Source organism: Mobula hypostoma, chromosome 9 (genome assembly GCF_963921235.1).
Source record: "Mobula hypostoma chromosome 9, sMobHyp1.1, whole genome shotgun sequence".
Lineage (NCBI taxonomy): Eukaryota > Metazoa > Chordata > Chondrichthyes > Myliobatiformes > Myliobatidae > Mobula > Mobula hypostoma.
In genome coordinates, this window is record NC_086105.1 from 1191618 (window position 1) to 1205487 (window position 13870).

Below are 13870 nucleotides of genomic sequence, written 5' to 3' on the forward strand. Positions count from 1 at the left end.
ATATTGCTACTTTAATACTGGTTTTATGGCTGTCACGCATCTGAGTTGTGCTTTTGTACTGCTGGACTTTGCTTGTACTGGCTGGTTACTTGATTTTAATTATTGTGCATTTATTTTATTTGTTGTTTTATAGCATTGAGTACGAGAGTTGCAAACTCATTTTCGCTGTATTGGTACATGACAAGTTGTACTATGCAATGACAATAAAGATATTTCATCCTTTAACTGCGGATTGTTAGAGGTTGCAGCTGGATGCACATCTCACAGTTGTAGCCGTCAGGGTCACTAGAGGTGTCCCTGCCTTCCCACATCCCGCAGGAGGAGCATTCCATGATCCTGCCTGGCATCTCTACTGTCCCAGCCGAGCAGGCATAAAGGAGGAAAAAAACTTGCTTTTCTTTACTTTCTCTGAGTGAAGCCTCAAAGAGCTAAAGCCTTAAGATCACCACTCCGACTACGTCAACTCAGACAGTGGCTGCTGCAACAATGATAATCTGGTTAACTGGATCAGTAAATTTGTGGATGACACCAAGTGTGGGGGTGTGGTGGACAGCGAGGAAGGCTGTCATGGCTTGCAGAGGGGTTTGCATCAGCTGAAAAACTGGGAATTGAATGCAGACAAGCGCGAGGTTTTGCACTTCGATAGGAGTGACTAGAATAGGTCTTGCACAGTGACTGGGAGAGCACCGAGCAGTGTTGTAAAACCAAAGCATCTCAGAATATTGGCACATAATTAGTTCAAAGTGGTGTCACAGGTAGGTAGGGTTGTAAAGAAAGCTTTTGTCACATTGGCCTTCATAAATCAATGTACTGAGTACAGGAGATGGGATGTTATGTTGAAGTTGTACAAGACGTTGGTGAGGCCTAATTTGGAGTGTTGTGTGCAGTTTTGGTCACCAACCTACAGGAAAGACGTAAATAAGATTGAAAGAGTACAGAAAAAATTTACAAGGATGTTGCTGGGTCTGGAGGATCTGATTTATAAGAAAAGACTGAATAAATTAGGACTGCATTCTTTAGAACGCAGAAGATCGAGGGGAGATTTGACAGAGGTATACAAAATTATGAGGGGCATCGATAGGGTAAATGCAAGAAGGCTTTCCCACTGAGGTTTGATGGGACTACAACCAGAGGTCATAGTTAATGCGTGAAAGGTGAGAAGTTTAAGGGGAATACGAGGAGAACTTTCTTCACTCAGACTCATGTGAGTGCGGAACGAGCTTCCAGTGCAAGTGGGCTCAATTTCAATGTTGAAGAGAAGTTTGGATAGGTATTTGGATATTGGGGATATGGAGGGCTATAGTCCTAGTGCAGGTTGATGGGAGTAGGCAGTTTAAATTGTTCTGGCATGGACTAGATGGGCTGAAGGGCCTGTTTCTGTGTTCTCTGAGTCTATGACCACACAACCCTGCTGCACTAACCCCCCTGCTCCCATTCCCAGACTACCTGCACGGTTGACCCCCTCCCCACCATACCAGAGTGTCCACACTAATTGTTTCTGTGTTATCCCACCCTCCCCACCCCATCCCAATCAGTGCTAATCATCTAATGGTTAATGGACATTGAAGGGGCAGGCTTGGGCACAATGGGCTGAGTGGCCTCTATCTGATGTAGCAGTCCACCTCCCACCAATGACCCAATCTGCCCTCGGGCGCTCGACAGTGCCAAATCCTTCCTCGCCCTTCAGCCGCCACCCACTACTCCACTCCCGCCTACTACACCCTCCCCCCCCCACACGCTACACCCCCTCCCCCCCTTCCTGCCCCCTCACCTAAACACTTCCTCTCCTCCTGCACCCCTCCCCACTCCCTCCTACCCCTTCCCACTGCTCGGCCAGACTCAGCCTCACCTTGCTGGCTTTGAGGATGTTGAAGAGGAGGGGCAGTCCCTGCAGGAGGAGCTCTTCACCTCCCTCCTCCTCCTTGATGCTGCCGAACTCCCTCAACAGGCACTGGATCACCGGCCGCCGACGCTGCAGGAAGGCTGTCTCCAGTGACAGGAACCAGGAGTGCAGCCTCCACGGGACCCCTGTGGGACAAAGGCACTCAGGTATGACTGACCACACCCACCCCACCCTTGCCTCTCCGGCTGGGGCCCTCGCACTGATAACCTGTGACCAGTGCAAGGTTAGAGGTCAGTTTGTCGTCTGACTCACCAGAAGGTAAAGAGTCTGCTCGTTCACAGTAGAACTACTAGGACTTGATGTTTCAATCCCTACGGTAAGTTGGCAGTGGGCTTGGAGGGGTGACAAGGAGGGAGGGTAGGTACATCATCGGCGTCACAAAATCCACAGATCACATTGTACTAAATGGAATGTTTGCTCAAATTGCTTCCTTCCTTGTAAAAATCGTGTATGCTCAATGGTTTTTGCAACTCCACCAAGGCTGGCTGCAAAAGGACGAGGGTTGAGCATTGAGTGTGGGGCTAGCAACCACATCCTGTAGAAAGCCAGAGCTACAGAAACATGAACTATTGTTCCAAAGGACCCCTGGGGGAGGCAGGATACACCATGATGGGCTAAATCTGGGAAAACTTGAGACAGGCCCAGGACAGAGGACTCTGGTGGTTGTCTATGCTCCAGTAGAGGTGCCGGGCTTGAGCAAAGGTTTTCTTGTGAATGGTGCTCATCTGATGCCGTGTGCCTGTGATGCTGCTGGGAAGCTTTTCATTACAGGCATACTTGTGCGGATGACAATAAACTCAAATTCCTAACGCTCCAATCACATTCCACCATCTTCAAGGAAACCTATCAAATACTGAAAGACCGAGATAAAGTGGACGTAGAGAGGATGTGGGCGAGTCTAGGACCAGAGGGCACAGCCTCGGAACAGATGAGGAGGAATTTCTTCAGCAAGGTGGTGGTGAATCTGTGGAATTCATTGCCACAGATGGCTGTGGAGGCCAAGTCATTGAGTGTATTTAAAGCAGAGGTTGGTAGGCTCTTGATTAGTCACAGTGTCAGAGGTTATGGGGAGAAAGCAGAGAATGAGATTGAGAGGGATAATAAAGCAGCCGTGATGAAATGGCAGAGCAGAATGGCCCAGTTCTATTCCTATGGTCTAACTCTGAGCAAGGGGGATAATCACCACTTGCCTGCATATGTGCAGGGCTAACAAAAGTTTCAAAGGCTCGACACAGTGTGAGGAGGTCCTGGAGAGTGAGTATAGAGAGCTTGGTAGGAAGTTGAAAAGCAGGACCTCGAGGGTGGTAATCTCAGGATTGCTACCTGTGCTAGGTGCCAGTGAGGGTAGGAATAGGATGCTCCGGAGGAGGAACAAGTGGCTGAGGAACTGGTGTAGGGGGCAGGGTTTCAGATTTCAGGATCATTGGGACCTCTTCTGGGGCAGGTGGGACCTGTACAAGAGAGACGGGTTACACTTGAACCACAGGGGGACCAATATCCTTTCAGGGAGGTTTGTTAGTGCTATTGGGGAGGCTTTAAACTAGATTTGCAGGGGGATGGGAACCAGAGTGCCAGAGCTGATAGTGGGGCTGGGGTGAAAATAAATGATGTTAAAAGTTCAAGCAAATCCACTAATAGAAAGGTTGTGAGTGGTGGTAAAAATCTTCTGAGGTGTATATATTTCACTGCTAGGTGTATTGCGGGGAAGGCGGATGAGTTGGATTGACACGTGGAATTATGACGTTATAGCAATTAGTGAAACTTGGCTACAGGAGGGGCAGGACTGGCAGCTTAATATTCCAGGGTTCCGATGTTTCAGATGTGATCGAGGCAGAGGAATGAAAGGTGGGGGAGTAGCATTGCTTGTTAGGGAAAATATTACAGCAGTGCTCAGGCAGGACAGATTAGAGGGCTTGTCTACTGAGTCCTTATGGGTGGAGCTGAGAAACAGGAAAGGTATGGCCACATTAGTGGGATTGTATTACAGACCACCCAATAGTCAATGAGACTTGGAAGAGCAAATCTGCAGAGAGATAGCAGGCAACTGCAGGAAACATAAAGTTGTGGTGGTAGGGGATTTTAATTTTCCATACATTGATTGGGACTCCCATACTGTTAGGGGTCTAGAAGGATTAGAGTTTGTAAAATGTGTTCAGGAAAGTTTTCTAAATCAGTATATAGAGGGACAAACCAGAGGGGATGCAATATTGCATCTCCTGTTAGGAAACGAGTTAGGACAAGTGACGGAAGTCTGTGCAGGGGAGCACTTTGGTTCCAGTGATCATAAAACCATTAGTTTCAATTTGATCATGGACAGGGATAGATCTGGTCCTGGGGTTGAGGTTCTGAACTGGAAGAAGGCCAAATTTGAAGAAATGAGAAAGGATCTAAAAAGCGTGGATTGGGACAGGTTGTTCTCCGGCAAAGATGTGATTGGTAGGTGGGAAGCCTTCAAAGGGGAAATTTTGAGAGTGCAGAGTTTGTATGTTCCTGTCAGGATTAAAGGCACATTGAATAGGAATAAGGAACCTTGGTTCTCAAGGCATATTGCAACTCTAATAAAGAAGAGGGAGTTGTATGACATGTATAGGAAACAGGGAGTAAACCAGGTGCTTGAGGAGTATGAGAAGTGCAAGAAAATACTTAAGAAAGTAATCAGGAGGGCTAAAAGAAGACATGAGGTTGCCTTGGCAGTCAAAGTGAAGGATAATCCAAAGAGCTTTTACAGGTACATTAAGAGCAAAAGGATTGTAAGGAATAAAATTGGTCCTCTTGAAGATCAGAGTGGTCGGCTATGCGCGGAACCAAAGGAAATGGGGGAGATCTTAAATAGGTTTTTTGCGTCTGTATTTACTAAGGAAGCTGGCATGAAGTCTATGGAATTGAGGGAATCAAGTAGTGAGATCATGGAAACTGTACAGATTGAAAAGGAGGAGGTGCTTGCTGTCTTGAGGAAAATTAAAGTGGATAAATCCCCGGGACCTGACAGAGTGTTCCCTTGGACCTTGAAGGAGACTAGTGTTGAAATTGCGGGGGCCCTGGCAGAAATATTTAAAATGTCGCTGTCTACGGGTGAAGTGCCGGAGGATTGGAAAGTGGCTCATGTTGTTCCGTTGTTTAAAAAAGGATCGAAAAGTAATCCGGGAAATTATAGGCTGGTGAGTTTAACGTCGGTAGTAGGTAAGTTATTGGAGGGAGTACTAAGAGACAGAATCTGCAAGCATTTGGATAGACAGGGACTTATTAGGGAGAGTCAACATGGCTTTGGGCGTGGTAGGTCGTGTTTGACCAATCTATTGGAGTTTTTCGAGGAGGTTACCAGGAAAGTGGATGAAGGGAAGGCAGTGGATATTGTCTACATGGATTTCAGTAAGGCCTTTGACAAGGTCCCGCATGGGAGGTTAGTTAGGAAAATTCAGTCGCTAGGTATACATGGAAAGGTGGTAAATTGGATTAGACACTGGCTCAATGGAAGAAGCCAAAGAGTGGTAGTAGAAAATTGCTTCTCCAAGTGGAGGCCTGTGACTAGTGGTGTGCCACAGGGATCAGTGCTGGGTCCATTGCTATTTGTCATCTATATCAATGATCTGGATGATAATGTGGTAAATTGGCTCAGCAAATTTGCTGATGATACAAAGATTGGAGGTGTAGTAGACAGTGAGGAAGGTTTTCAGAGCCTGCAGAGGGACTTGAACCAGCTGGAAAAATGGGCTGAAAAATGGCAGATGGAGTTTAACACAGACAAGTGTGAGGTATTGCACGTTGGAAGGACAAACCAAGGTAGAACATACAGGGTTAATGGTAAGGCACTGAGGAGTGCAGTAGAACAGAGGGATCTGGGAATACAGATACAAAATTCCCTAAAAGTGGCGTCACAAGTAGATAGGGTCGTAAAAGAGCTTTTGGTACATTGGTCTTTATTAATCAAAGTATTGAGTATAAGAGCTGGAATATTATGATGAGGTTGTATAAGGCATTGGTGAGGCCGAATCTGGAGTATTGTGTTCAGTTTTGGTCACCAAATTACAGGAAGGATATAAATAAGGTTGAAAGAGTGCAGAGAAGGTTTACAAGGATGTTGCCAGGACTTGAGAAACTCAGTTACAGAGAAAGGTTGAATAGGTTAGGACTTTATTCCCTGGAGCGTTATTAGAATGAGGGGAGATTTGATAGAGGTATATAAAATTATGATGGGTATAGATAGGGTGAATGCAAGCAGGCTTTTTCCACTGAGGCAAGGGGAGAAAAAAACCAGAGGACATGGGTTAAGGGTGAGGGGGGAAAAGTTTAAAGGGAACATTAGGTGGGGCTTCTTCACACAGAGAGTGGTGGGAGTATGGAATGAGCTGCCAGATGAGGTGGTAAATGCGGGTTCTTTATTAACATTTAAGAATAAATTGGATAGATACATGGATGGGAGGTGTATGGAGGGATATGGTCCGTGTGCAGGTCAGTGGGACTAGGCAGAAAATGGTTCGGCACAGCCAAGAAGGGCCAAAAGGCCTGTTTCTGTGCTGTAGTTTCTATGGTTTCTATGGTTTTCTAATATGGCAGCCTGTTTAATTGGGAGGCTCTTGGGGTGTCCCACAGGCCTGGAAATGGCTGGGTGGGGGTTGGGCGCCCGATAGCCTACGGTGGGCGATGGGTCGGGAGGAGTGACACTGACCGAGGCTGCGACAATCGAGGCTGATGTCCAAGAAGCTGTGCTCAGCGCTGTAGTAGAGTGGCTCCCTCAGGACGCTGACCCACACCCGGCTGCCATTGCTGGGGGATGGAGAGGGGTGCACGGAGTCGGGGAGTTCCCTCCCCTCGGCCAGGATCTCCTCCAGTGTCACCACCTTCCTCATCTCCTCCTCCGAGTGTGCCAGCAGCTTTCGGAACACGTTCCTGAGGAGGCAGAGTTCAGGAAGAGAGGTCAGGGAATGGTCAAACTATACAAACCCTCAGACACATAGCCCGCCCCACACACACACTCGTACGTACCACTGACAGACCCCACAGTGAGACTGCTGCCCCCCCCCCCAAGACACGTACACTCCCCTGGACAGATGCCAATGGCAGACCATTGCCCCACTAGATGGCACAAAGATTGGTGGTGTTGTAGGTAGTGTCGGGGTTACAATGGGACATTGACAGGATGCAGAGATGGGCCAAGTCGCAGATGGAGTTCGAAATTTAAGGCAGAGTATCAGTTTAATGGCAGGATTCTTGGCAGTGTGGAGGAACAGAGGGGTTTTGGGGTCCACGTCTAGAGATCCCTCAAAGTTGCTGCTCAAGTTGACAGGATTGTTAAGGTGGTCTATGGTGTGTTGGCCTTCATTAGTCAGGGGATTGAGTTCAAGATTCACAAGGCAATGTTGCTGCTCCTTTAAACTTGTTAGACCACACTTAGAGAATGTGTTCAGTTCTGGTCACCTCATTATAAGGAGGATGTGGAAGCTTTAGAGAGAGTGCAGAGATTTACCAGGATGCTGTCTGGATTAGAGAGAATGATTTATGATGTTAGGCTGAGTTAGCTTGGTCTCTTCTCTTTGGAGTTTTGGAGGATGAGGAGTGTCTTGATAGAGGTGCACAAGATAAGATGCATAGGACAGGCGGAGATGATCCCAGAGTGGAAATGGCTAATACGAGAGGACATCATTTTAAGATGAAATTATAGGGAGGATGTCAGAGGTAGTTTTTTTTTATATAAAAAGAGGGTTGGGTGTGTGTAATGCCCTGCCAGGGGTGGTGATAGAGGCAGATACATTAGTGACATTTAAGAGACTCTCAGACAGGCACATGGGTGATAGAAAAATGGAGGCAATGTAGTACGCTGTTCTCAGAGTAGGTGAGAAGTTCAGCACAACACCCTGTCCTGTTCTATTTTCAGATATGTTACCCCCCCCCCAACACTTCCTGATCCAAACAACAGACCGAAAGACCCCTCCTGCACACTCTGGCCCCCAACTCCACCCAGTGAGTCTCTTGTCCCTGCCCATCCCAATCCCCCTCATTCATCCCCATAACCCTCCCCCACTGAGTCCTCACACCTCAGTACTGTGTAACATACACAAAATGCTGGAGGAGCAGCATCTATGGAAAAGAGTCTAGTTGACGTTTCAGACCGAGACTCTTGAGCAGGAAGTCCCATTCCGACATATCCATCCATGGTCTCCTCTACTGCGCAATGAGACCAAGACCACCACCATGTATTCCATGTGGGTAGCCTCCAACCTGTTGGCGTGAACATCGACTTCTCGAACTTCCGGTAATGCCCCACCTCCCCCCATTCCCCGTCCCCTTTTCCCTCTCTCCACCATATCTCTTTGCCTGCCCATTGTCTCCCTCGAGTACTCCTTCCTCTTTTTCTTTCTTCCATGGCCTTCTGTCCTCTATTTTTCTCTCCCTTCTCCAGCCCTGTACCTCTTTTCCTTGATCAGATTTCCAGCTCTTTACTTCACCCCCAAAACCCAGTTTCACCTATAACCTTGTTTCTTTCTCCCCTCCTCCCACTTTCTAAATCTGACTCATCTTTTTTTCTCCAGGCCCAAACGTTGACTGTACTTTTTTCCATACATGCTGCCTGGCCTGCTGAGTTCCTCCAGCATTTTACGTGTTGCTCGGATTTGCAGCATCTGCAGATTTTCTCTTGCTCATACTGTGTAGTTGGTTGCCTACGAAATCCCCCGGTCACTTGTGAACGTCTGGAGATGGCTGACTGGGTAACTCTGGTTATTGGGTTTATCCCCAGTTTCCTGCAGGTGCTGACCAGGTATTCCTGTTACCTGTGTCCATGCGCTGCAGCTTGGCTGAATGGATTCATGTCACCTTGGGGGGTGATGGTCATCCCATTCCTGGACACCGTCCCCATCGTTGGATCAGCCCCCCTCTCCAACAGCAAATTCACCATCTCCACATCACCTGAGACCAGCACAGACCTCATCGTTAGTAATGCCCTGCTTTCTGTCCAAAACTCCCACAGTACCACCTTTTTTTAAACTATAAAAGTTTATTTACACAAATACACAAAGTACAAACATTCAGTGTTTACAAGACAGTGAATAAATTCAAATTAAAATATGATTATTACTGTCTATAAAAGTCAATTTCCGAGGGGGCCCATCACTCCCAGAAATACCTCACTGTACCCATTGTGACCGCAAGCTCCCTCTCCAAGGACGGCTGGGCACGAACGTATCCTCGGAAGAGGGGCAGGCAGTGGTACCCAGACTCCTCCCGGCCATAGAATGGACAGGTGGACGGGGTGTCAGTGAACCTGTTGCACGGTACTGCCCTACGTTACACCTTCCACCCCAGGACGCCAATGTACAGGGGAAGGACGCCTGTATAAAGAGCTTTCAACTGGGGACCTCCTCCGCTGCCAGGTGGTAACGCAGGCTACCAAGGTGAGCCCGGTCGGCAGACGAAGACAAGGAAAGGACAGGTGTGCAAGAGCCACCCGTACAGGAAATGCTATGGAGCGTCACGGAATGGCACGGTGGGCATCCCCGCGAGACGGCTCATGCTGTGTGGGACCCTCTCCCACGTGGGATCCTGAGGCCTGGGTCCGATGAGCACCTCCAGCCCATCAGGTGGTGCTGCAGTCGAAACCCCTCCACTTCCCTGAGCCCCCTCCGCCCACTGTGATAGGATGATAACCAGTCCCCCTCACAGCAAGAGCACCGTACCCCCACGGGTGCAGTAGCACCCTGTCTGGACGAGACCTGACCCCATACACTCAACAGCTCTTGGTAAAACAAGGCAGTTACCTCAGAGCGGAGTGGCTGATGCTGTCTGCTGGAAGCTGCACGGCCTGCTGCAGGCAGTGTCCCCGGCGCAAAAAGTTTGTCACCGACACATACTGTCTCAGAGGGTGGTCACTGTACGGGTATCTCTGCAGGATCCTGTGTGGAGAGCCACCAGCTGGGCGCACAGTCACACCAATGACTGACTGCCCTCCGCAATTGGAACACTCAGGCCTGCAGCAGAGACTCAATGCCTCCAATTGCCTCAGAAGTCCACCAGCCTCTTCTGGGTCCTGGAGACATGAGCAGTGGCTGGGATCAAAATAATCAGCCGGTACCACACCATGGAGACGACCAGCTGACCTTCCCCGGTATGAGATCGCACGAAGGAGGCCTAGACAGCGTCCCAGCCGGACAGAGATTCTGTCTCCAAACCCGCCAGTTCACCGGCCAAGCCTCTTCCGTTGAGCTCAGGTAGACCCCCAAGTACAGCAAAGGATCTCATCCCCTCTGGTAGGGAGCCCACCTGCCACTGACCCACTAAGAGACCCGAACACGCTTCCCAGTTGACCCTTGCAAAGGACGTGGCCGAGAAGATCGGCTGGCAGTCTTGCATTTCCCTGCAAGTCAACTGGCCGGTGACCATGAGGAGGACATCAATGGCGTAAGCTGGAAAGACAAGCCTCCATACCTGGTTCACATAGAAACCAGACCCGTTAATCTCTTACGGAGAAGGCCTCCACGCAGAGTACAACTGCCCTGATGTGGGGCACCGCTGACGTATCCCCCTCCCAAAGCACAAGGGAGCTGTCAACGACCCATTAACCTTAACAAGGCACTCTGTAGCAGTGTACAACATTTGGATGTGGGCCACAACATGTGGCACAGAGTCCCAAACGCTCGCAGAGTCCCAAAAAGGTACTCGTGGTCCAGCCTGTAAAACGCTTTCTCTTGGTCAAGGAAGAGAAATGCGACTGACAGACCAGCCTCTCGACACAGGTAAATCAGATCCCAGACAAGGTGGATATTGTCCTGGATCAACCACCCTTGGACTGTGTAGGACTGGTCAGGGCAGGCCTCTCGTGCCAGCACGAAGCCCAGATGATTGGCCACTGCCCGGGCAAAATCTTGTACTCCACACCGAGGAAAGATACTGGGCATCAGTTCCTCGGGCAACAGAGATCCCCTTCTTTGGCAACAGGGTTACCACTGCTCTGCACCAAGAGAGGGGCATCTCAACCATCACCACGCTCTCCCCCAATCTCCCTGCACCCTGCATAATCAGCCCCTAGGATGTCTCAGAAGGCTCAGAGAGATTCAAAGGTCAACCCGTGGACTTTCCTCTCTGCTGCTGGTTGAGGGCACTGGTCAGCTCCACCAAAGATAGCGTGCATCAAGTCGATCTGCACCCCCAGGGCTGACCCTCACCACGTCCTCCCACACAGCCCTGTGTGCATCCTTGTTTCATGGGTCCAGTGAGAAAAGAGCCTCATAAAAGGAATGAACTTCCTCAACAATTCTCGCCGGATCCGTGATGGAGGAGACATCCTCTGCCAGCAACTCCACTAACTGCCTGCGGACACCCGTCCCCCTCGAGAGAGCGTAGGAGGGGGGCAGGCGTGGTCCAGATCCTGCAGCATCCAGACCTGCGACCTCACATAAGCACCTCGGGACCTCTCAAGCTGCAGGTGTCAGTGCCTCCTCCTTCCTCTGGTACTCATCCCAAAGGGGCTGCTCTCCACTAGTCATCCCTGGCAGGGACTCCAAGTCGATCAGCTCCTTCTCAAGCCAATCGTTCCCGGACAACCACAGCTTGGTCAGCCCGATAGCCTATTCCTGGCAAAACAGTCAGATGTGAGACCTGCCCACATCCCACCAGAGCCTCAGGAAGGGGAAATTTCCCTGTTCCTCCTGCCAGGTCCTCCAAAGGTGATGGAACGAATCCCGGAACCAGCCGTCCTCCAGCAGCCGGTTGTTGAAATGCCAGTATGTGAACTCTACCCATTCAGCTCTGCCCACACCAGGTGGCGGTCTGAGCACACAACTGACCGCACGGAGGCAGCCAACGCCCGGGAGATGTACAGTTGACCAATCCGCGAGCCTTCACCCCCTCTGTACCACCTTGAGAAAGCACAAAGGTCAGGGTGAAGGCTCCGAAACATCGTCCAAGTCAGAGGATACAACCAACTCCCGTAACCGTCTTACTGATGCTCGACTACTCTGAGGACCAGTGTGACCCTCTCCACGAGGGTGCAATTGAAATCACTCCTACGATTACGCATTTGCTCTGATCTATGGACCCAGCAACACAAACATCTCTTAGAACAGGCGCAACTGCATTGGGCCAGGCTCAGGGGCGTACACATTTACAAAATGCATCGGCACACCATCCTGGCGCACGGCTAGGTGAAGTAGGTGGCCTGGCACGAGGTCCTGAACTGGCAAAACCACAGGCTGGAAAAAAAGGGCCAACAAGATGGCCACCCCGCTGGAAGTGGAGCTGAGGTGACTCATGTGGACACCTCCCTCCCACCCCCCACACATCCCTCGGCATTTCAGGAGCCAGGTGGATTCATCTCCTGGAATGGTGCGGGTTTCCTGCAGGAATCTCACCACATATCACCCGTCCCAGAGAACAGAGAGATCATGGAATCTGCGGAGAGCCCCCCACCACCTCTGGCATTAAGGGTGGCAACACTTAACCTCATGACTCACTTTACTGAGACCCCTCACCAGAGCCCCCAGGAGTAGCAGAGCTCTCCTTCAACCCCTTTCCCGTCTTCGCTCCACAATCCTTCTCCAGGGTCTCCAGGAGTCTCTGAAACTGGTGCCTCTCCTTACAGGTCACATCAACTCCCTTGCCCTTCTTCTGTAGGACAGTTCGGAAAGACTGAATGACCCTCTGCAGACCCAACCATCCATGTGCTGACCTTTAGCATCACAACCTGGTACTCCAGCTGCAGTGCTGTCAACAAAAAAGCCTTGCAGAGGGTGGTTAGGGGGGCAGAGAAGGTTATTGGGGTCTCCCTACCTACTGTCCAAGACCTCTTTCAGAGTCGATGCCTCCAGAAGACACGGAACATCATTAAAGACCCCTCACACCCTCTCCTTGAACTGTTTGTTCTTCTGCCATCAGGCAAACGTTACAGGAGCATCAAAACTAAAACCACAAGGCTACTAAACAGCTTCCTCCCACAGGCAGTCAGACTGCTAAATAGCTGCTCTACCTCCAAGGCAGAGTTGGCAGCCGGACAGTTCAGGCAATTCTTTGGAATATACTCAAACTCTTTACAGACTCTGCTCAGCACCAAGAGACACAGATTGAAAAACTTCCCCAAACAGAATCCTTCCGGCAACAAAACTGTTTCAGCCCATTGCTGAGGAGATATTTCACATTCCCAAAGTCCACTGGCCGTCTCCAAAACCATTCTTTGGCAATTTTGCAGTAAACTTTCAACTTTAGGACAGAGAGCTCCATCAGTGAGAGTATCCCTCAGTACCACCCCTCCCACAGTGTGACCCTCCCTCAGTACCACCTCCTCCCACACTATGACCCTCCCTCGGTACCGCCCCTCCCACAGTCTGACCCTCCCTCGGTACCGCCCCACCCACAGTGTGAACCTCCCTCAGAATTACCCCTCCCACAGTGCGACCCTCCCTCAGTACCGCCCCTCCCACAGTGCGACCCTTCCTCAGTACCGCCCCTCCCGTGCCCCAGGGAGGATGCTGAGTGAAGAGCCCTCACTCACCCGCTGCCGATGCCAGCTGGAGGGGAGTCTCTGAGTAATTCTCCCCACCTGGTCCGAGGGAGCCTTCAACATGGGCTCCATGATCCAGCAGCAGCTGTGGAGAGGAGAGGAGAGACGAGGCGAGGGAATCGTTAGGGACAGATCAGGCCAGCAGTTGTATCAACCTAAACCACAGAGGGAAGGATTGGTTGGTGTATCGGTGTGGGAGGGGAACAGGGCTGGGGATCAGTGGGAGGTTGCTGTTGGGGAAGGAAGGAGAGGCATTTTCCTTGGAGGGTTCTGCACCAGGTAGTTGCTAGGTGCTGGGACTGACATCTTCAGCACTTTCCTACGATGGAGCCTCTGGCTCAACACAATTACAAGAGTCAGCAAGGCCGCTTGACCCACACCACCTGGTGACCAAATAACTTATAACCAGTATGTGTCTGGACTGTGAGAGCACGCAGAGAAAAATCACACATTCCACGGGGAGTCCTTACTGACGATGCTGG

At 50.3% G+C, this 13870-nt stretch overlaps 1 protein-coding gene across 4 annotated transcripts in view; it reads right to left on the reverse strand.

Moving 5' to 3' along the window:
* Window positions 1-13870, reverse strand: part of btbd11b (BTB (POZ) domain containing 11b) — a 134944-nt gene that overhangs the window by 38474 nt on the left and 82600 nt on the right. For all 4 annotated transcript variants that reach the window (XM_063057555.1, XM_063057554.1, XM_063057553.1 and 1 more), the window contains exons 8-11: window positions 13380-13473; window positions 8671-8806; window positions 6570-6790; window positions 1850-2028 (exon numbers count right to left, since the gene is read on the reverse strand). In XM_063057555.1, the coding sequence (XP_062913625.1) occupies window positions 1850-2028; window positions 6570-6790; window positions 8671-8806; window positions 13380-13473 (630 nt within the window). The remainder of the gene's footprint in view (window positions 1-1849; window positions 2029-6569; window positions 6791-8670; window positions 8807-13379; window positions 13474-13870) is intronic.